A 23140-nucleotide genomic window follows, 5' to 3' on the forward strand; every position below is an offset into this window, starting at 1 on the left:
GCGGGGAAGGCTGGGAAGCAGTGTAGGGGGCAACTGTCTTAGTTTGTGGGGATAAAGGGGCCATAAGTGAAGTGTAGGGTCGGTTCAAAGACTCCATTCTGGCCTAAAAGGAGTATAAAAAAAGGGAGACAAGGGAGGGGGAAAAAAGGTTATAAAGTTCAGTTCTGACTTGCTTATCTATTTAAAAAAAAAGCGAGGTGCCTGGAACATGCATGAAGAAGATGCAGCGAGAGGATGAGGATGGACAGATCACATGACACAGCGAGAGCTCAGCGGGCGCTTACTACTGCCGCCCATCGTGACAAGCTTTCACTGGGTGAGGGCCTCCCGGCGAGCGAGGATGGCTTTCTGATGCTAGGGCTGACATGGGAGAGCATGAAAATATTCAGCAGGCGTGCACAGTCACACAGGGCTCAGCTTGACACACACACTTGTATTCGTACGAGACACTTGCATCCAACATGCACAGAAGTCCAGCAATGCAGGTAAAAGGGGGGCATTTTCCTTATATTTGTTTTACTGGAAAATACATAAAGAAATGATTCATGAACATTACAGCAAGTGACCACAAACTACCAAAAAAAACCAACAAAAAAAAAAAAAACCCAAACTTTTTTCATATAGAAAAAAAGCAAGGAGAAAATGAGAATACTCTCTACGGGTCTGAGAAAAGGAAAGAAATCCAGAAGGAATAGAAATTTGCTGACAATTTAAAACATTTCTTATTGTTACTAGAGTCGTTATTGCACAGTTAATGAATTTCACGATGGAATGATGTGATTAAAAACTTATGGAAATTACATAGAAATATATCCTGGATAATGTTTCTTTTCTTTCTTTTTGCTTTTCAAATCATTTGGGCATGGTCTTTGGGGTTTTAAACTGTGCTGATAAGGGACCAAAAGCAAGAATTATTTATATCACGTTACAAAGGATTTCCTAACTGGTTTGTTAGATATCTATAAATTGTCAGATTAAAACTTATGGCTAATTAGCATAATAAAAAAAAGGATTAAGCAACTCTCAATGAAAAAAAGTTAGTTGGTAAGATTTGGTTCAATGAATCACTCAGGTTAATGTGTTTTCAAAGAACTGTCCCTGACCTTATTTGCACCCCATATTAGGCATCTTGGATATGCAGACCTTAGCTCTGCAGGCCTTCACACTGGGCATCTGAGACTGAGGTAACAGGAGAAACACAGAGGAAGGAGAACAGAAACTTAATAGATCTCCATTGCCACACAGGGCCTTGTGAAAATTTCTGACCTGCAAATTCTTTTCAAATCCTTCTATTCCAACCAACCTTTATTTTGCAATGACAACCAACCCTTTAAAAACACAAAATCTTTGTTTTGATGCAATTATGCAAGTGAAAAATCTCTGTGGATAATAAGATCATTGGAAATTTCATAAATGGAGGATTTTCTTCTACAAGCTAGGATTAGTAGCATTTCCTGAAGCATAGTTCCTGATTCATTAGTACTAATGAAAAGACAAAGAGGAGGTAAGAATTTTTGAAAATTCTACTGTGATGGACTTAATTTTCCCCAAATAATTGCCAATATTATTTTTGATTCTGAATTAGAGTTCTACAGGGTAACCTATAATCAGAAGATAAGTCAATTGGCATAAATTATGGCAGAATTTTGGTCTGACTCATCTGGCGAATGCATTGGTCATTCAGATTGGAGCACTAGAAAACAATTACTGAATAAAAACATAAAGGAAACAGTAGTTATGGAATGCCATGTTCTTGACCTGGATATGTTTTAAGGAGGCGGTCAGCTGGCAGAGATGTAACAGAACTCCTACACTGAGCAAAAGTTTATACTAGATGGCTTCTTAGGCTGAAGAACTAACTGAAATTTAGTGCTGCTGCTATTTACTACTGTGTGATTTGAAGCACTGCTTTTAGCTTCTCTTCATCTCAGTTTCATCATTTGTAAAACAAGGTAACTGGACCAGATCAGAGATCTCTGGAGCCCCCAAGACCCATAGAGGTCCGTGAGGTCAAAACTATTTCCATCATAATACTAAGACAAAATTTGCCTATTAAAATACTCCCTGCTTTTTCCACCTATATAACTGAAAAACCAGATCTTTTTACCCCATATACCTTTAACAAAATTACATATTACATATTACAAAAGACTGAATGCAGAAGCAGCTGAGAATCTAGCTATTTCCTATTAAGCAAGCCATTAAAAAGATTTGCAAAAATACGCAAAATATTTCTACTTTGTGCTTTGGAAGGGAAGGGAGGAGAGAAATAGTTTTCCTTCACAGAAAAAGTTATATTAATATACATTGGGGTTTGTTATTCTAAAGTAAGTATTAAAATTTTAATTTCAAATTTGGTGTGTGTGTGTTCATGCATATATATGTACCAAAAAAATCACTTAAATGCTCTTTGGGGTTCTGAGATGAAAAAAAAAATTGGGAATCATGGATTAGACATTCACCTCAGTGTGCAATTCAATATAGTAGTATGATTCAGGAACACAAGAGTCAGGAATAGAAATTTTATATATGATGAATTAGAACTCAACTTTTTCCTTTATAACCTTGTAGGAGAGAGAAATGAGGAGGAGAATAGCCAAAAGGCAAGAAATCAAGTAAAGAAAGAAGCTCATTAGCATCAAGCTAAATAAATTCACCCTGAATCAAAATCAAGGACCAACTGATCTGATATTATCTATTTAGATAGAAGACAGTGAGTGATTCCCCACAATCAAAAAGAAAGACATTCAGAAGAAAAACAGAGTCAAGAAGAGGGTTTCTAATAAAGTGACAGAACAACATCACAATAAAGTCCATTTCTCATTAAAGCATTATGAGAGCTGCTATGTAGGCTAAAAGCAGGCTTGTTACCTTGTTGGATTCTTCCAATTGAGTCCCTCGTTTCCAAGCTTCTGAAAAGATAGAGCTCACAATACTTTGGGAACGAATATGCCCTGTTGGCTGGGTATCAGAAACTCCACTATCAGACTGATTAGAGTGATTTGATTGAGACTCTGTTAAAAAATTTTAATTGGTTTTAAAAAAGTGTCATAGTGAATAAGTATTTTAGAGGTCTCTTACAGAATGTCAACTGGTGTAAAGGCAACACAAGTTAATTTCATACCACTCAAGTTATAAAATAAGTTATTACTTCCATTAGAAAATGTCTATACTTAGAAGTGGAAAATCTGGAGTTTATTAAGCATACCAGTTCACTAAGAAATTCTATAAAAAGACTTGCATGTTATTAGTATTCAATCATTCAGCAAATCAAAGAACTTGTACAAAGACAAATGGGAACCTAAATAAGAAAATTAAGGTTGGCAATAAAAAGTCTAGTAGCTAATTTCTTTCACAGGATAAAGGGTCTTATATTCTTTATTATTTTTCTTTCCTTGACCAGAAATTGAAAAACCAATAACAGTCATGATGATGGTTGACTAAGGGCAGATCACTCTTTATATATTGTCTGTTCTGTTACACTGGGAAATAGGACAAAACTATTGTTTAACTGTAAATGACTCTTAACATTTAGATTTTAAACCTGTTTTCACTTTATCATCATCAGAATACATTTGGAGAGAGGGAGATGGGGGGAGTGGAAGGGGGAATAAGAGAATATAACTACATTGTTGTACCTTGGCTACTTCCTGGAGAAAACTTGGAAAGGTTATTTCCCTTTCTATATTAAATTCCTGTAATTTCCCTAGTTACAGATTGTGGCCACCAGGGGTGAAAAAAAAACAAAAGGCTTACTTGAAGAATCATTACCTCTCCATTACTAAGAAGAATAAAAGTTTAAAGTACTCCTTTTTTTTTCTCCAGCCCTAACTAGCAATAGGGGGCAAATCGTGAAACTCCTTTTATTTGTAAAAAAAAAAAGGGGGGGGGGATTTTACTGCTACCTTTTTCTTTCTGTTTAGCCCCCTACTACACCATAAGCTCCATGAGGGCCAGGGTTGTGTTTTATTAAATTTTGTGTCTTCCTCAACATCTAAAATGTTGTTTTGCACATGAAAGGTATTCAATGCTGAAGACTAGGATATTCATCCAATGATAATGAGATTCCTTTCAGATCTGATTCTGTGATTTATCAATCAAGGACTTTTAAACTTTCTAGGAAAAAAAGGCTACCCCAAAATGTACACAATATAATGTGTTTAAATGATATTAAATTAGGAGATAGCATGAGGACATTTTAATGTACTTATATCGGTTATATTTGCTTTCTATTTCTTTTCTGCATATTCCTATACAACATATTTGTAATTCCATTTCTGTCTATACTCATTATTTCTTTCATTTACTTGACTAATTGTTCTTGTATAACAGTGATGAAAAGATTACTTTGCTTGAGGCTTGAACAAAAAAGAAAAAAATTATTGGATTTCCACTTCCTATTTCTTTACTTTTTATAGCTATCTCATGGAAAAGCAGGGAAGACGGGGTATTTAAGAATTTGCTATAGAGTTCACTGTTTAAGAACCATGAAAATTATCTTCCCCTCCTTGATTCTGAAATTTCTGCATCCCAAGAAATATCTCATCCCAAGATTTAGTCTTAAGTTTTACATTCTGAAGCTACTCAAATGAATTTTTCTTCATAATTTGAATAATCTTAGCTTTCAGCTCTGAAAAAGCACATCATGTAACATGAGAGCCTGGCCCTGAAAAATTTTAAAAGGGGACACACAAATTGTTATTGGTAAGAGGTTCAACAGTTGAGATTATATTGAAATAAGAGAATCTCTGGAGAGGACTAAAGAAGTTTAAAAGAATTTTTAACATTTGTGAACTTGAAAAGTCTTTTGGGGAAGCTGGGTGGCTCAAAGGATTGAGAGCCAGGCCTAGAGATGGGAGATCCTGGGTTCAAATCTGGCCTGAGACACTTCCCAGCTAGGTGATTCTGGGCAAGTCATTTAACTCCCACTGCCTAGCCCTTACTGCTCTTCTGCCTTGGAATCAATACACAATTTTGATTCTAAGGTGGAAGGTAAGGTCTTCAAAAATCTTTTAAATAACCAGTTTCTTTTGTAATATTTTGTATTTTATTTTATACATTTAAAAACATTATTCTGAGGAGTCCATAGGCTTTACCAGACATCCTAAAGGGACTGTGGTACAAAGAAGATTAGGAACTCCTGATTTAAAAGAACAGTTTTCACTGTAAATTGTACTTGAGGTATTTTTGCTTTACCTGGTATACTAGAAGAACTGGATCCAGATTTGATACTGGAACTGGACAAGGAGGTCCAGTCATAGGCTGACTCTGTTCTTTTTACTGCTTCTTGGTAATTCAGGTAGAGCTGTTTTCCATACTAAACAGAGAGGACAGTAATTTATGACTTTATTTCAATTTAATTGGTATGGAGGGAAGAAGCATGTTTCTGTTAGCCGGTTCATAACTTTCCATGAAAAGATTTCTTTACCATGCCAAATCATTAGGATAAATTACATTGCCATCTACAGCTAACTTATTTCTGGGCAGGCAGAAAGAGGCTTAATAACATTAACCAATAATTGGTTACATCTGTGGATTATTCAATTGTTTTTCTGTAGTGAATATAAGCAATTAAAAAAGCATAGTAAAAGATGAAAATTTCCTTCAAAACAATCATATAAGGCACTTTACCTTATCTAATATTCTATTATCACTCCTATTCACTTAAGAGTCAAAAGATTAAACTTCAGCCAGTAAGGATGGATTACATACACTAATAAATACTCACTAACATGAGGAAGTTACCCTTCTTGCCAAGACTTTTTAAATTTAGGCTCTTGATTCCATCTCTTTCTTTCATTTTCAAGCCCTTTCTCCCCATCCATCTAATCCCTTTTCATACAGCTCTTTTTGTATAGAAACAGATTTCATCGACCTTATAAAAACCTCTGAATATCCCTACTATCCCTCTTTCATTCTTGCCACTGTTAAATTTCTAGAGAAAGTAGATTTCAATCCAGGTTGTAGTTTTATCAATCTGGTTTTTATTCCTATTGCCCTACTAAAAATTGTTCTTTCCAGTGTCCCCAGTGACCAAAATCTGATGGTATTTTCTTGGTTGTCATCCATGAGTTTTTGTTAGTATTTGGTTTCCATGGGAAAAGGTGCAGGAGAAAAGAAAGGTTTTTTTTTTTTTTAAAAAAAACAAAATAAGAAGGCAATTCAGTAATAATTTAAAGTTGTTTTGACTAGTGAAATGGTTATATGGAGAGGAAAAAGTTGGGAGAAGAAAAAGGCAATTCAAGGGAACTTGTCTAGATTTTCTTTCCAGGATGAAAGAGGAGCCAGATCAAAAATAAGAAAGGAGTATGGAAAAGGGGGAAGAAGGAAGAAATTAAGGAAGATCAGGGAATAAAACTTGAAGACTAAAAGAGGAAAAAGAGAAAGTGGTTTGGAAGATACAACATGCTCTAAGAAAAAAATTGGGACTGGTTCATTCTTTGTTATTTATATAATATCCCCATCACCTAGCAAATATAAAATCCTTTTTTGCTTTTTGCTTCTAAAAGCCCTTTGCCACTTGCTCTCTTCCTACTTTTGTAGTCTTTTTATACCTTATTTCCCTCCACATTGTTTATGAGAGAATAGGCTTTCCACTTCCTCAAACATCACACTACACCTGCCTTTTCACTGGATGCCATCTATTCCTAAAATACTAGCTGCCTCTTTCTGTCTTTGGGCTTTCATTGGATTCCTTTAAAATTCAGCTCAAATCCCACATTCTGCAGGAAGAAACATTTTTCTCCTTTCTCTGAGTTATTTCCTGATTGTTACCTCCCTTGGGTACACCACAGCAAAGACCAGGTCTTTGTCATTTTGTGTAAATCAGCCAAAGTACAGGTCTTGTCACATAGTAAGGCTTAATAAATGCTTACTGATTTAACAGAATTGGAAGATAACTGGTAGGTAGGGGAAATGAAAGAGATAGGCTGCTGCAGCATTGGTGGCTTTCAAGTTAAATTTCATGGCGTTCTCAAATTATTGAAAACTGGTATTCTGTTGAGCTTGGCACAATCCTATGAAAAGAATGTATTGAGGCTAGAGAGTGAAGCTTTTAAAAAGCTTCAGAAAATGTGCCAACTTATACTGATAAAGGGAATCTTGCTTCCCTGAGGGTTCACATTATACCAATGAAACCATAGATGTAATCCTTATCCCCCTTTGAAAGAAATTAAATGGAAAGACTTTCACTTGGGATAAATAAGATTATGACACCTCGCAATAGTTTAAAATTTGACTATATGTTTGTAGCAGAATTCTTTTTTCTTTCTCAATGAAGGGGGGAATTGGAAGGAGAGAAAATGGATCTTTTTGTATGGGGAAAAATTAATTAAAAAAACACAACAACAAGGTAGAGAACAATCTACAAATCAGTAAGTTTGACTTTGATTCCTAGGAAATTCTAGATTTGATCATTAAGGATGTGGTTGGTGGTCATCTAGAAAAGAAAATGGTGATGACAAAGAACCAGGTATAGCTTCATTAAGAACAGGTCACAGCAGACTAACCACTTTTCCTTTTTTGATAGGATTACTAAATTAGCAGATGAAAGGAATGCTATGAATAAAAAGTTTACCTACAAAGCTAATAACCAGTATCTCATACTATCTTGTGAAATGGATAGATGTAGACTCAAATGACAATATAGCCAGATAGATACAGAATTGGTTGGGTGGCTGGAGTCAAACTAGTTATTAATGGTTTAATTCTTTTATCTATGATTTATTTAACTCAGAGAAAGGCATGCTTCTCAAAATATGTAGATTATCCAGAGCTGGGAAGGACAACTAAAGAGAACAAAAAAAAAGATCTTGGGCTGAAAGAGGAAATTTGAAATTTAATAAGGATAAAATCTTACACTTGGATACAAGACGGGGGAATTGTGGTTAGAAAGTTGTTCTGCAAAAGATAGGGCTTTTAGTGGACCATAAGCTCAGTGAGTCAGCAGTGTAATGTGATAGCCAAAAAAGTGAATATAATCTTTGCATTATGTTGTTTGTCTTCTCAATGGGTGGTAGAAGAGCAGGAGGGAGAGAGAATTTGGAACTTGAAATTTTAAAACGTCAAAAATAAATGAAAACTTGAGTAATGTAGAAGGGAAGAGGTGGGGGGTGGGGGTGGGAGAGGGGTTAATAGTCAGTCCCTTTACTGCCCTTGTTGGATCTCATCTGCATTACTGGGTTCAGGTCTAACTGTCTTAGTTTTAAGGACAGGGATAAATTACAAAGTGTCCATTAGAGGGCAACCAGAAAGGTGAAAAACTTTCAATCATGCGAGGATCAACTGAAAGAAGTGGGGAAGAGCTTTATTCAAGAATGTGAAAGGATGTCATATAGAAGAGAGATGAGGCTAGATCTGCACCAGAGGGCAAAACTAGGAGAGGAAGTTGTAAAAAGTGCAATTTAATAAGAACTGTCCTTTAGTAGAGAATGGGCTATCATGAGACAGAATTCTCTTCATAGGCTAGACAGCCATTGGCGGTAGAGGGGATTCTTTTTCAGGTATGGACTGAAGTCAAATGGCTATGGAAGTCCTTTCCAATTCTCATATTCTATAATACTGCCTCCTCCCTTGAGCTCCTTCACTGGTTTCTTTTCATTTCACTCCTTGTGAATATCTCAAGGCCGATCTTTAGCTTGCTCTTCAATATGTTATATCTACTCTCTCCTTTAACAATCTCATCCTCTTCCAATGATTTCATTAATACCTCTGTGCAAATGACTACCAAATCTATATTTCTCAACCTAAAATTCTAGTTGCCTAATGCATACCTCTATGTTCTACAAATTCCAAAGAAGTAAAGTAGCTATTTTCTGAAGCACAGAAAGCATCAGGTTTGCCTAAGAACTTGAATTCAAATCCTTGCTGTACCACTTATTACTTGTGTGACATAGAATAGATCACTTAAACTACAGGGCCAAAGAAAAAGGAAGGGGTTGGATTAGATGCATCACCTGATGGCTCTGAAGCTACTGATCTATGTCCAAACTGAATTAACACATCATTCCTCCATCCTAATTTAGTCTTGTCACTCAAGATTGTACTTTACTTTTCCTATCATTTCCCACATCCTTTTTTTGAAATGTCTACACTATGTTCTTCCATGCATCTTGTCCTCTCTACTCATACTGCCATTAATGATGGCCCTCATCTTCTCTCTCCAATCCATTCTTCAAATACCTGAAAGAAATCTTTAGGAAGATTGCACAAGTATGACTCCATCACTCCACACACTCAGAAACCTTTAGCTGCCTCCCTGACTATGAGATAAAGGATAAACCTCCAACCTACTTTCCCAGTCCTGTTTTCTACAACTTTCTTTTTACTGTATTCAATCCAAATTGGCCAGTCTGTTTCCCATACTATTTCCCATTGTCTTTACTCTATGCATGCCATTCTCTAGACCAGCAATATACTTCCTCCTTTTCATCTGAACCTGCTGAAATCTCTTTACAAAGCTTATTTCGTGATGTTGCCATGATTTCTGATTACTGTCAGTCCTTCTTAGCATATGAAATTGATCTCCCCCTTTGGCCTTTATCACACATCTGTACCATTACTTATTTATTCCTTTCCTTTTCCTTTTTTTTTTAAACCCTTACTTCTGTTTTAGTATTGATACAAAGTATTGGTTCCAAGGCAGAAGAGCAGTCAGGGCTAGGCCATGGGTGTTAAATGATTTGCCCAGGATCATAGAGCTACAAAGTCATAGAGCTACAAAGAACACATTTGAACCCAGGACCTCCCATCTCTACATCTGGCTCTCTATCCACTGAGCCACCTACTTGCCCCTTACCATTATTTATTTCTGTACATTTCTTGTCATCTTATATCATAAAATCATAAGAACAGAAACTTTATTTTTCATTTTTGTATCCCTATGCATGATACTTTATGTCTATAATGGGCACTTGATAAATATTTGCTGAACTACCTCAAAAACTCAGATATAAGAAAAGCTTACCTTTGCAATTCGGATGCCATTTACCCACTGGTGCAGAGTTCTAACATCATCACAACAAAGATACTTGATATACTGAGACTTTTTTTGGATTTGTGGGTGCTAGAATAAAAACAGAATTTCCACAGAGAAATTTCAAATGCAACTTTCAAAAGGTAACAAAAGCACTACAGGAGTATATATTTCTTTTTCTTACATCCTCCCACTTCCCGTCTACCATGAGGAATCATGGGAAATGTAGTTTTTAAGGTCCCCACGTGTCCATAGAAAATATATATATATATATATATATACTTTTAGGTGGCATCTCCCAGATTCTACTCTTACAACCCTGAAACAAAAATTAAGGTTGCTCTGACAATAGTTATAAGGATTCGATTAATCACCTAGTTATGACTTTAAAATCTTTTGTTTAATCTTGGAATAGGATATATAAACTAAAAAAAACCTAATAAATGAATCGGATATATCCTAGGACATTTCCAGAAAATCTTTTTTATGTATCTCCATATTGGAGAATAACAAAATGCATTAAGGAAGAGACAAAACCAATTTAAATTTCAATCTATGAATATTAGGAAAAGGAAGGAGAACAGTTATTATGGATCAAAATGTATACATAAAACCAGGTAATTTCAAGACAATGAAAGATTCCTTGGTATGAGTAAAGTAGCTTTTTCCTGAAACACAGAAAGCATATATTAAGATGAGCAAACCCAACTGGACTACAATCTATCTCTTTAGAAGGAACTACAGAATCAAACAGATCAGAGATCCATCTGAGTAGAATGTTATATACTTTTATGGCCATTGTGCCATTTTAATTTAAACCTAACTATTATAAACTAAAGGTGGCCTTTATTATAAAAGTAACTGGTGTTTTAAAATAGAGATAGTTATAGAGAACTGAATGGAGATTTCATTAGTAAAGGAAATTTCTTGCATAAGGAAACTGTCAGTGCAATTTAGTAGATTCTCCAGTCTGGCCTAAGGCAGTTGTCTAGGGCAGTGATGGGCAAACTTTTTAAAGAGGGGACCAAAGGAAAGGAAATGCTCATCTATCACTCTGTTTCTAAGGCAACTCTTTCAAAGTTTCATTGTATTGTATCCTACTCATTGTATTCGTCAGATTAGGAATAATGTCACACTGCTGGATAGGACATTTCAGGGGGCTGCATCTGGCTCCTCCAGAGTTGGCCCATCTAAAGCACTGAATGCTTAAGGGAACTGCTTGGGGCCACACAGCCAAGATCAGAAGTTTTGCAATAATTTTAAAAAGTAAATTACTACTATTATAAAGCCTACCACTAAGCCAACTAGGTAGTACAGTGAAAAGAATTTTGGACCTCCATTGGAGGAGATTTGAGAGTTCACTTCCTGCCTGAAACTAGCTGTGTGAAGGGAGTAAAGCCACAAATCTCTGCCTATTTCAGTTTTCTCATCTATAAAAATGGGGACAAAAATAGCACCTGCCTCAGAGGGCAGTTGTGAGTTAAATGAGGTAACATATGTAAAATATTTTGGAAACTTTAAACTACTGTATAAAGGCTAGCTATTATTATTGTTCCTTCCCTGATATAAAATTCAAGACTTTGAGAAGTAAGATTTTATCTCCTAATGATTACAATTTATATTGTTACTTAAACAATGAACCTCGGCTGGTAGAAAGGTAAACAAAACAGTTCAAGAAACAGCACTAACAAGGGCCATCCTTAGTAAGGTTTATGGTACAAGGTAAATCACATTGTTCTTAGCTCCTTCTGTACTTTTTTCAAACAAGAATACAAATTTAAAAGGGCACGAAGGACAGTCTTGAAGGAAGAGAAAAAGTCCATAAAGGGGCAGCCAGTGAAGAATATGAAATATATGGAAGGGTAGTAGGTCAGTTCCAAAACTTTTGACTTGATAACACTGAAAAGGTAGTATGTGAAACTCCCTGCTAAAAAACTACACATCCTCATATTATTTGAAATATTACACTGATTTGGAAGGACCACCTGGTAAAGGCAACACACATTACTGAAGAATTAGGAGGAATATATAATAGAATATTTGATTAGTTAACCTTTTCCTGAAATCAGACCTAAGTTGCTATTTCCTTTTCTTTGTCTTTGCCTAAAATCATACAATTCCTTTGAGTACTAACTGTAAATCAAAGTGTTTACATTACATGTGATGTAAAATCATAATTCTAAATTAGAAAAAAGACAATTACATAGACAGTACCCCCTCATTACTCTGGAAGTATATTATAAGAAAACAATTTCTCTCTCCATTATGTCCCCTTGCTTAAGGGCACCTTTCAGTGACCTGGAGGTAAAAAAACCACTGTGTAATTCAGGTATGGATAAGCCCTCAGAGAAAGGAATTCAGAGAACTAAGTAACCAATGAGACAGGAAACTGATCCCACAGGCACTGCCCCCCTGGGTGGTGCCAGGCAAATTAAGAAACTGTGGTTGGTTCCTGAGGTATGGCATGGGAGAGTTAGTGGGTGGAGAAAAAGACCTTATAAGGTCAGACCAGGGGCCTATCAGGGTCTTCTGGCTGGAGCAAGGAACCTGAAGGAACCCCTGTTAGTGGTGAGCTTCAAACCATCATGGCAGTCAATAGAGTAGTAAGCTAAGTAACTCTCTACCTCTTCCCTACATTTCCCTCTCTTTACTATTACTACTTTGATGTAAAATGGGAGCAGCTGAGTGGCTCAATGGATTGAGAGCCAGACCTAGAGACTCGAGGTCCTAGGTTCAAGTCTGGCCTCGGACACTTCCAGCTGTGTGACCTTGGGCAAGTCACTTGACCCCTACTGCCTACCCTTACCACTCCTGGGCCAAGGAAGGTCCCTAGCCTGGAGGAAAAAAGGAGGAGGGTTGGGCTTGGGGCTAGCAACCCCACCCTGTAAAAACTACATCTGCTAAAGAAACTGCAACCTAAAGTAGGGGCAGCTGGGCTAGCTCAGTGGATTGAGAGCCAGGCCTAGAGACAAAAGGTCCTAGGTTCAAGTCCGGGCTCAGACACTTCCCAGCTGGGTGACCCTGAGCGACTGTGTGTCCCATTGCCTACTGGTTGTGGCCCTATGCTCCTAGAATGGAGCCCCAGGATAAAAAACAAACAAACAAAAAAAAACTTTGATGTAATAAAATTATAAAGCTACTAGGAGCTTCATAATTTAATTTTAATTATTACAATTTGTAATTGAAAATAGATCCTAGTCACATTTAGGCATTTTATATCTCTTAAATGTAAACCTACCATATTATTATATCTGTGGTTTTGATCTACTTTTTGATTTCTTTCACTAGTCATACTTCAAATTTTCCTATCACATGTAATAAAAATTAATTTTTTCTCATTTCTTTGTGAAACTTCTACTTTGTGTTAGCTATATTAAATATTAAATATTTCCCCAAATATTTCCTTTAAAAGAAAAAAAAAGATGTAGAGGGGCAACTAGGTGGCACAGTGGATAGAACAGGCCTATTTAATGCCAGTTGGATTTCATAAGCTTTTGTTGATATGACTTTCCACAAAAGGTACATCAATGAGATTTTATAAGGTAATGGAAAAGACAATCTAAGCAGGTCCTAATCATCTGTTAGTTGCCAATGACTTTCCCCATTAATTTCAATTTAATTAAGTTTTAGTTTATAATTTATTCAAAAATAGAACTACAAGTGGGTGGTAGTTGTAGTAGCAGATGGGAAGGTCGGGCGTGTGGGTTAAGAAATGAAGGGGCTGTGACTTTACTTCTAAATCTGTATGGTTTGAAAGCACATCTGCTTTTAACATATCTGCTATTTCTCATTCTTTGCCTTACTTTCCTCTTAACTAGAGCTCATGCCCCATTTCCCCAGCCTTTTTAATCTTCACATTTCCCCAAAGCATGGAAGCAAAGAATAGATAGTTAGGAAATGATGGGGGGGAGGGAAGAAGAGTCAATTATGTAATTATGAAAATTACAATTATGTATGGATAGATGGCTTTTTGGATTTTTAGTACAAATCTTTGGTCCCCAAAGATTAAGAACCAATATTTTGGGTACTCTAGTAATTTACCACAACATCCAAGTATCCTGTTAGTGGCAGTTAGATAGTGAGAGAGAGAGAGAGAGAGAGAGAGAGAGAGAGAGAGAGAGAGAGAGCAGAAACTATGATTTAGCAAAAAGAGAAAGGCTGGTTATATTGATGCTTTGTAGATAAAAATTCTGAACTTTAAAGATTTCCAAAGCCTTTTAAATATGCTATCTTATCTTTACAAGACTTTATGATAGTAGGTACTATAGTTATTCACCTTTTACAGATGAGGGGCTTAGAAAGAATATATGACTTGACTAGGGATATCAGAGCTTTTAATCATCTGAAGTGCAATTTGAATGTGCCTGATTCCAAAGTCAGAGCTCTGATCACATCACCTCTAAATGGCTTAAAAGCTGGTAATTTTGCTTTGTTTTATGAATATTATTGGTTTGATTTTATCTTGATGAGTGAAAATGAGAGCAACATAATGCATTTTTTTTTTTATATATATTTTTAAACCCTTAACTTCTGTGTATTAGTTCCTCGGTGGAAGAGTGGTAAGGGTGGGCAATGGGGGTCAAGTGACTTGCCCAAGGTCACACAGCTGGGAAGTGTCTGAGGCCAGATTTGAACCTAGGACCTCCCGTCTCTAGGCCTGGCTCTCAATCCACTGAGCTACCCAGCTGCCCCCATAATGCATTTTTTAAAGCTGCTTCTTCCATTAAAATTTAAAACACACACACACACACACACACACACACACACACACACACACACACACACACACACACACTTTCCCTTTCCAATGTTAAGGACTAGAAAACCTTATGGAGGTAAGTAATTAAAAAAAGCAAAAGGCAAAAAAAATTTTGATGTAAGCTACAATAAAAGAGGTGGGAGACCAATGGGATAATTTATTTTAATGTTCTTCCTGCAAAGTAGAATACCATTTAAACTCAGACCACAGTGCCCTCTGATGGTTCTGTTTAGGAAAGAGTACCAGCTAAAAGGAAAAAAAAGACTCCTAGGAAATGAACAGAAATTTCATTCCACATATTGAACTAATTTAATTTTTTGAAGACAAATGTGTATTTCAATACACTAAGAAATAATATTAAATTGTCTGAAATTTATCAGAATATAATGCTGAAACATTAGTGTCCATTTCTATTACTATAATAACTAAATTTTAGTTTTGTTTTGGTATATATAATTTTTCAGCTTTACTTTTTCTTCTGTCAAACTCTAAGTAAAATAATATGTCAGGCAGAGATATTCTAGGGGCTTATATTACTAAAACAATTATATATTAATCTTATCTGCAATGCATCTTCAAACAAGTTACCTTTAGGACTAAGCAATAGTCTGTAGGTGCTTTGTATTTGTTCCGATAATCTTGTCCATAGTAAACATTGACATGGTCCAGCTGAAGAAAGCACACAAGATCCCGGGAAACCTAATATACAAACAAAAGAGTCAGCAACAGTCTATCTGGTACTATGGGCATTTCTTAAAGCTTAGCTTCTGTATGTTCTGCTCTGTGTCCACTTGAATGGTAAGCTCATTTACCCTTACATCTTCATAGGGCCTTAGGCCTTATCACTCACTTGTTCCCTGTATCTACTCAATTATGCATTTTTGTAACTTCAACTGCCTACAGTACATTTTCATTTCACTGTATTAATCACATTGAATTTATTAATTTCCCCTTGGAAGATGGCTTCCTTCTCCAATTATCCTCAGTTCTAACAGCAATATCATTAGTTGCTTCATCTAAAAGTATAAAAGTATAAAAACTCTGGTGTTTTGATTTTTCTGTCCAGACTCTTGTCATCAAACCTATAGTCACAGCATTTCAGAACTGAAGGAACCTCAGTAAACACACAGCTTAATGTGTGTGGAAAAAGAATCCTCCTTTAAAAACATTTGGAAAAGTAATTACCCAAGCTCTTTAGGATGCTTTTGTTACACTTGACCCTAAATCTGCATCTTTATAAATTCAACTACCCCAAGTTCTACCTTTGAGTTCCAAGGAGAACAAGTCATTAACTCATCTTCTGTGGGAGAGAATTTAAAGTCCTTAAATAGATCAATCCTTAAGTCTTTTCTAGGCCAGATGTACCTAGTTCTTTTCTAATGGGGCAGAGATCAAGTCTTTCAACATTTTTATTTCTCTCCTGGAAACTCTCTTGTCAATGTTTTTCCTAAAATGCATGTATTAGAACAAGTGTAGTCTGACCTGTCTGATCTATAGATAGGAAAAGAATTCATGACCAAACAAGAGATATGGAAATTTTAATTACATAAAATGAAGAAATTTTTTCACAAAATAAAATCCTTACAGCTAAAATTAGAAGAAAAGCAAGAAAAACTGTTAAGTCCTATGGCAGTTTTCAGAGAAAGAATTTTAAGTTACCAATAGTTATAAGAAAAAATGCTCTAAATTATTAATAAGCAAACTAAAACAACTGTGAGGTATCACTTTGCACTTGTCATATTTGCTAAGACGACAAAAAAAGAAAATGACAAATGCTAAAAATATTAATTGCTTCTGGGTAAGGCTGTATTATAGCTACTAAGTGAATCAGTGAGAGTATAATCTGGGTTTATGTGTATTGTAATTACTATATATTATTTGGTTGATTATGCATTTTCATTAACACACTGCTATCTATGTAACAATTTCTTTTACTTCACTGAAAAGTAAATGGTGATATTTAAGATTTAAAAGCTGGTGTTACATTAGTATCTAATAGTCTTCCATAGTCTAATTATCTGACATTTGATCTGCCAAACCAAACCCAATTCTTGTTTAGCTTCAATTGTAAAATGTTCCTAACAACATAATTTAAATAGCTAAAGGCATATCCCATATTTTTGGCTGTTCTGTGCCAATATAACAAAAGTGGCAATACTAACCAAGTTAATTTTCCATGTATGCAAAAAAAAAAATGCTACTAATAAAAAAGCCAAATTAAAACTCTAAGGCCTTTGACAAAATAGAGCATCCATTCCTATTGAAAACATTGAAAAGTATAGTAATAGAACGACCCTTCCTAAAAATAATAAACAATATATACCTAAAACCATCAACAAGCATTATATGCAATGTGGATAAATTAGAAGCCTTCCCAATAAGATCAGGAGTGAAACAAGGATGCCCATTATCACCTCTATTATTCAACATAGTACTAGAAACAATAGCAATAGCAATTAGAGAAGAAAAAGAAATTGAAGGTATCAAAATAGGCAAGGAGGAGACTAAGCTATCACTCTTTGCAGACAATATGATGGTCTACTTAAAAAATCCTAAAGAATCAACTAAGAGGCTGGTAGAAATAATCAACAACTTTAGCAAAGTTGCAGGATACAAAATAAATGCACATAAATCATCAGCATTTTTATACATTTCCAACACATTAGAGCAGCAAGAGGTAGAAAGAGAAACACCATTTAAAATCACCCTAGACAATATAAAATACTTGGGAATCTAACAAAACAAACACAGCAATTATACGAAAACAACTACAAAACACTTTCCAAACAAATAAAACTGGACCTCAACAATTGGAAAGACATTAATTGTTCATGGGTAGGATGAGCTAACATAATAAAAATGAACATCCTACCCAAATTAATTTATCTATTTAGCGCCATACCTATCAAATTACCAAAAAACTTCTTTACTGAATTAGGAAAAACTATAACAAATTTCATTTGGAATAACAAAAGATCAAGAATATCAAGGGAAATAATGAAAAAAAATGTAAAGGAAGGGGGCCTAGCAGTACCAGATATTAAACTATACTATAAAGCAGCAGTCATCAAAACAATATGGTACTGGCTAAGAGATAGAGAGGAGGATCAATGGAATAGACTTGGGATACATGACATCAGCAAGACAGTGTATGATAAACCCAAAGAGCCCAACTTTTGGGACATGAATCCACTATTTGACAAAAACTGCTGGGAAATCTGGAAAACAATATGGGAAAGATTAGGTTTAGATCAACATCTCATACCCTACACCAAGATAAATTCAGAATGGGTGAATGACCTGAACATAAAGAGGGAAACTATAAATAAGCTAAGTGAACACAAAATAGTATACCTGTCAGATCTCTGGGAAAGAAAAGATTTTAAAACGAAGCAAGAGTTAGAGAAAATTACAAAATGTAAATGAAATGGTTTTGATTATATCAAGCTAATAAGCTTTTGTACAAACAAAAACAATGTAGTCAAAATCAGAAGGGAAACAACAAATTGGGAAGAAATCTTTATAACAAAAAACTCTGACAGGGGTCTAATTACTCAAATATACAAAGAGTTAAAACAATTGTATAAAAAAATCAAGCCATTCCCCAATTGAAAAATGGGCAAGAGACATGAATAGGCAATTCTCAGGTAAAGAAATCAAAAGTATCAATAAGCACATGAGAAAGTGTTCTAAATCTCTAATAATTAGAGAAATGCAAATCAAAACTACTCTGAGGTATCACCTCACACTAGCAGATTGGCTAAAATGAAAGAAGGGGAGAGTAATGAATGCTGGAGGGGATGTGGCAAAATTGGGACATTAATGCATTGCTGGTGGAGTTGTGAACTGATCCAACCATTCTGGCTGGCAATTTGGAACTATGCTCAAAGGGCTATAAAAGAATGCCTGCCCTTTGATCCAGACATACCATTGCTGGGTTTGTACCCCAAAGAGATCATAGATAAACAGACTTGTACAAAAATATTTATAGCTGAGCTTTTTGTAGTGGCAAAAAACTGGAAAAGGAGGGGATGTCCTTCAATTGGGGAATGGCTGAACAAATTGTGGTATATGCGGGTGATGGAATACTATTGTGCTAAAAGGCATAATAAACTGGAGGAATTCCATGCAAATTGGAGAGACCTCCAGGAAGTGATGCAGAGCGAAAGGAGCAGAGCCAGAAGAACACTGTACACAGAGACTGATACACTGTGGTAAAATCGAATGCAATGGGCTTCTGTACCAGCAGCAATGCAATGACACAGGACAGCTCTGAGGGATTTATGGTAAAGATGCTGCCCACATTCAGAGGAAGAACTGCAGGAGAGGAAACATAGAAGATAATCAATTGCTTGAATGCATGAGTTGAGGGGGACATGACTGGGGATGTAGACTCGAAACGACCACACAAATGCAACTAACAACAATATGGAAATAGGCCCTGAACAAGGACACAAGTTACAACCAGTGGAAATGTGCGTTGGCCATGGGTGGGAGGAATGCGGGGGGTGAAGGGGAAAGTAGGGGTATGAAGCACGTAAACAGGTTAAAAATGAATATTAATAAATTTTTAAAATGGAAAAAAAAAACAACTCTAAGGTTAACCTGTCAGTTTTACTATTGATGGAGCTAGGAATTAGTTTAATTATTCTAAAAAATAATTTAGATTTACATAAGAAAAGTTACTAAGCCAATCATGCACAGTGATTCCACTATAGACCACATATATAAGAGGTCACAGATAGAAAATGAAAAGTCCAGTATTTAACAAAATATTTATAGCAACACTATTTATAGTGAAAAAAAAAACACTAGGAAGAAAAATGGTTACCCATCAACTGGGAATGGAAGAACAAAGGGCTGTGCATGAGTATAAATGAAAATAATTGTTTTCATCTGAAGAAACTTGGGAGTGCATTTTTAAAAAATTAAAGTAATTACATTTTAAATTAAATTAGTTAATTTAATTTTAATTTTAAAAAAGCAAGCAAAATACACAATGGCTATCATAATACAAATAATATTAAAAGGCAGTTAAAATAATTAATTTCTCCCCTCTAGGCCAAGATCTGGTGGTCTATGAGTGTAGCATGCTGTATACTCAATCAGAAATAATGGCTCTTTAGTCAATCTTGTTTAAGTTTTGTGACAATAGTATAACGGGAATATTTCCAAAAAAACCCTCAACATAATGAAGAACAAAAGCAGTATCAATAAGAAAGTTAAACAATTTTTATTATAAACAACATACCTTTGCTTTTCCTTTAGGAACATAATAGATACCGGAAGCTCGCAGGAGAAAATAACGTTTCTTCCAGGACTTCTTGCCATCATCTTTCAGCCACAGCACTCCTTCAAGTTCCGGGACTGTCACAGAACTCCCACAAAAACATTCCTGAAACAATGTAGAAAGTAGAAAGGATTGTAATCCTTATCTTGCCAGAACAAAACTTATTCATATGACATTAGCGTGAAATCCATATGTTGAAACGATGCTACCCGTATATACATAAGCACATAAATTTAACACCAAAGGGGTTATTAAGTTACAAATTATAGGTTATTAAGTCCAATTCTCATGTCACAGATCTAAGAAGTTTTACTCAGGGTCACATAGCTAGTATATGAGGTAGAATTCTAACCTGGCTCTTCTTGTCTTCAAGCTTAGTATTAAATCTACTGTACAATGCTGCTTTGATCAGTTTTTGTTATCTTTCCCATCCATGCAGATGACCACTTAATGTCAGTACTTTTTCACCCTTTGACTCTCATGTTTCCTAAGAATTCAAACTGAAGTGAAAAAAACAAACCACAACTCTATTTCCCAAGTTAGTATATAAGAGGGACTTGTAAGTATTCTAATTCAGGCATCCTTTTTAAAAAATTTATTTGTTACATTAAAATTCCCAGATATAGCACTCCTTGCCTCCCCATTAGAGAAGGAATCATTTGACAAAAAAAAATGTTATGTGTGTATCTAAAACTATGAATTGCTTATTTCTATTTATTAGGTTTTTTTCCTCTGGGGGTAGACATAAACAAGCTATTTTTCTGACAACATTTCTGTTGCTGTATATAATGGTCTCTTGGTTCTGCTCATTTATGCTCGTAGGTCTTTCCATGTTTTAAAAAAAAAAAATCAACCAGTTTGTTATTTCTTATGATGCAGTAGAATCCTATCACAATCATATGCCACGACTTTTTAGCCATTCCAATTGACAGGCATCCCCACTTTTTCCTTTTCCCCTGATCACGTTGGGAAATAAATAGTCATATTGTTGGGTCAAAAAGTTACACATAGCTTTATAACTCTTAAGGCATAATTCTAGATTGTTCTCCAAAATGGTTGCATCAGTTCATTCAGGTATTCTTAACCAAGGGTCCATGGATAGATTTCAAGAGATCTGTGAACTTGGATGGGAAAAAATATGTATTTTCATAAAAATCTAGATAAAATTTAGCATTTCCTTCAATTACTTAAAAACATTATTCTGAGAAGGGGTCTATAAGCTTCACTAGATTTGATGCAAAAAGTTAAGACCCTGCATCTTAATTTCTACTTACTTTAATTATAATTTGAAAAAATTTAACTGAAAGTGCCATTTAAAAGATGCACTATACTATCTAAATATTTAAAAAGTTAATCATTCCTAATATGTGACTATTAGAAGACTACTAGAAGTCTCTGGATGGAAAACCAAATACTATATTGTAGTTGCAGCACATTAGTTTCAGAAATGTTAATTTTCTTTAAAGTTTAAACAGCTTATGCTTAAAGAAAATGCTACATATATCATATAACATAACATATATCATATAATATAACATATATCATATAATATATCAGATATTCTATTAACTTACTATGTTTATACAGTTATCTAAATTAAAATAAAAAACAACAAATACTTCCTAGTTTTGAAAAAAATATGCTCTGCAGCTGAGCATTATGATATAAGCCTGTAATCCCTGAAGCAGGGAGGCTAAGGTTGGTTTGGTCATTGGAGTTCAGGAGTTCTGAACTGCACTGAACTAAAAAAAAAAAGTGGATGTTTGCATTAAATCCAGCACCAAAAATGGTGACCTTCCCTGCCTCTCTGGAGTGAGGCCCACCAGACCATTTACAGAAGAGCAAAGCAGCTCAGAAGTGAGGCAGTTCAAAGCTCCCATGCCAAATCAGTAGTGAGCGCACTTTAAGTCAAGTGAGAAGGAAACTCAGTGAAGAGAGAGGAGGAGAGAGACACAGAGGAAGAGAAGAAAATATTTGCATGCCTTGATAAAAGCACCAAGAAACATAAAAGTTAAAATGCATTTTGTTTTCATTTACCACAGTGAAGGACTTAAAATGGGGATTGCAAAGAAAAATTTTGCTAACTTAAAGCAGAGGTAAAGGTAAATGCAATATAAGAAGCTCTTTATTTCCAAGTTGCTAATTCTCAAATTATGTTCTCAAATGTTCTCAAAACATCACCTTACTCCTTACCAAAAACCTAAGAATTCCAATATATGAACTTCTTGGATTTTAATATTCTGGCATGTCAACTAGAAAAATCAAGATGAAGTTTTTCTTTTGAATTTTATTTGTAGAGAGATTACTCTTATTTTTCCCTGCCACTTAAAATTATTTATATATAATTAAAATTATTTTTAACATCAAATATAAGGGCATTTCCATAAATTATATAGAACAAAAATAAAAGAAATGAATTGAAACCTCTCAGTGAATTTTTATAATAACTGTACTTTATGGTTACTTGAATAAAATTTGGCAAAACAAAATAAAACAAAAAAGGAAAACGAGCATTTCAGAGAACTAAAACTATTAAGGAAGTATCAAAGATAATAGATAAAAATAATGTAGGATGGGCTATGAAAAGGAGCTCACCAATATAATGTTGGTAGAACTATAACTGATTCAACATCAAGCATGAAGTAAACTATTCATATCCTTTGACTCAGCAAGCCCACTACTGGCCAAAGTAAAAGACAGAAAAGTTCCATGTGTACCAAAATATTCATTGCAGTACTGTTTGGGGGATGGGGGGCAAAAAACTGGAAACACAGGGTACCTCTTTCTTATGGAACTGCTGAACAAATTCCTTTAAAAGAACATAAAGGAATATTACTGTACCATAGTAAATTATGAAAAAGGCAAAAATACATTAAGAATAACTTAAATCAAGTAATACTGAATGTAACAAGCAGAACTAGTAGAATACACACACTAGCTAAAATAAGTGAAAACAATTTTAAACAGTAAAATGCTAAGAAATCAAAATCATTAATAGCTTTGTCCCAGAAAACAGATGCTGAAACATATCTCCTTCCCTCATTTTTGTGGAAAAGCTGGTACAAGTGCAGAATGTTGAATATATAGCCAGAAGTGATTGCTATGTGAGTTGATTTTG

At 35.1% G+C, this 23140-nt stretch overlaps 1 protein-coding gene across 1 annotated transcript in view; it reads right to left on the reverse strand.

Moving 5' to 3' along the window:
• RAPH1 (Ras association (RalGDS/AF-6) and pleckstrin homology domains 1) overlaps window positions 1–23140 on the reverse strand; it is a 108483-nt gene that overhangs the window by 2137 nt on the left and 83206 nt on the right. Inside the window, exons 9-14 of the mRNA XM_044669410.1 lie at window positions 19984–20127; window positions 15321–15431; window positions 9965–10063; window positions 5197–5317; window positions 2872–3014; window positions 3–103 (exon numbers count right to left, since the gene is read on the reverse strand). Of these exons, the coding sequence (XP_044525345.1) occupies window positions 3–103; window positions 2872–3014; window positions 5197–5317; window positions 9965–10063; window positions 15321–15431; window positions 19984–20127 (719 nt within the window). The remainder of the gene's footprint in view (window positions 1–2; window positions 104–2871; window positions 3015–5196; window positions 5318–9964; window positions 10064–15320; window positions 15432–19983; window positions 20128–23140) is intronic.

The sequence above is a fragment of the Gracilinanus agilis genome, chromosome 3 (genome assembly GCF_016433145.1).
Source record: "Gracilinanus agilis isolate LMUSP501 chromosome 3, AgileGrace, whole genome shotgun sequence".
In the NCBI taxonomy this organism is placed as follows: Eukaryota; Metazoa; Chordata; class Mammalia; order Didelphimorphia; family Didelphidae; genus Gracilinanus; species Gracilinanus agilis.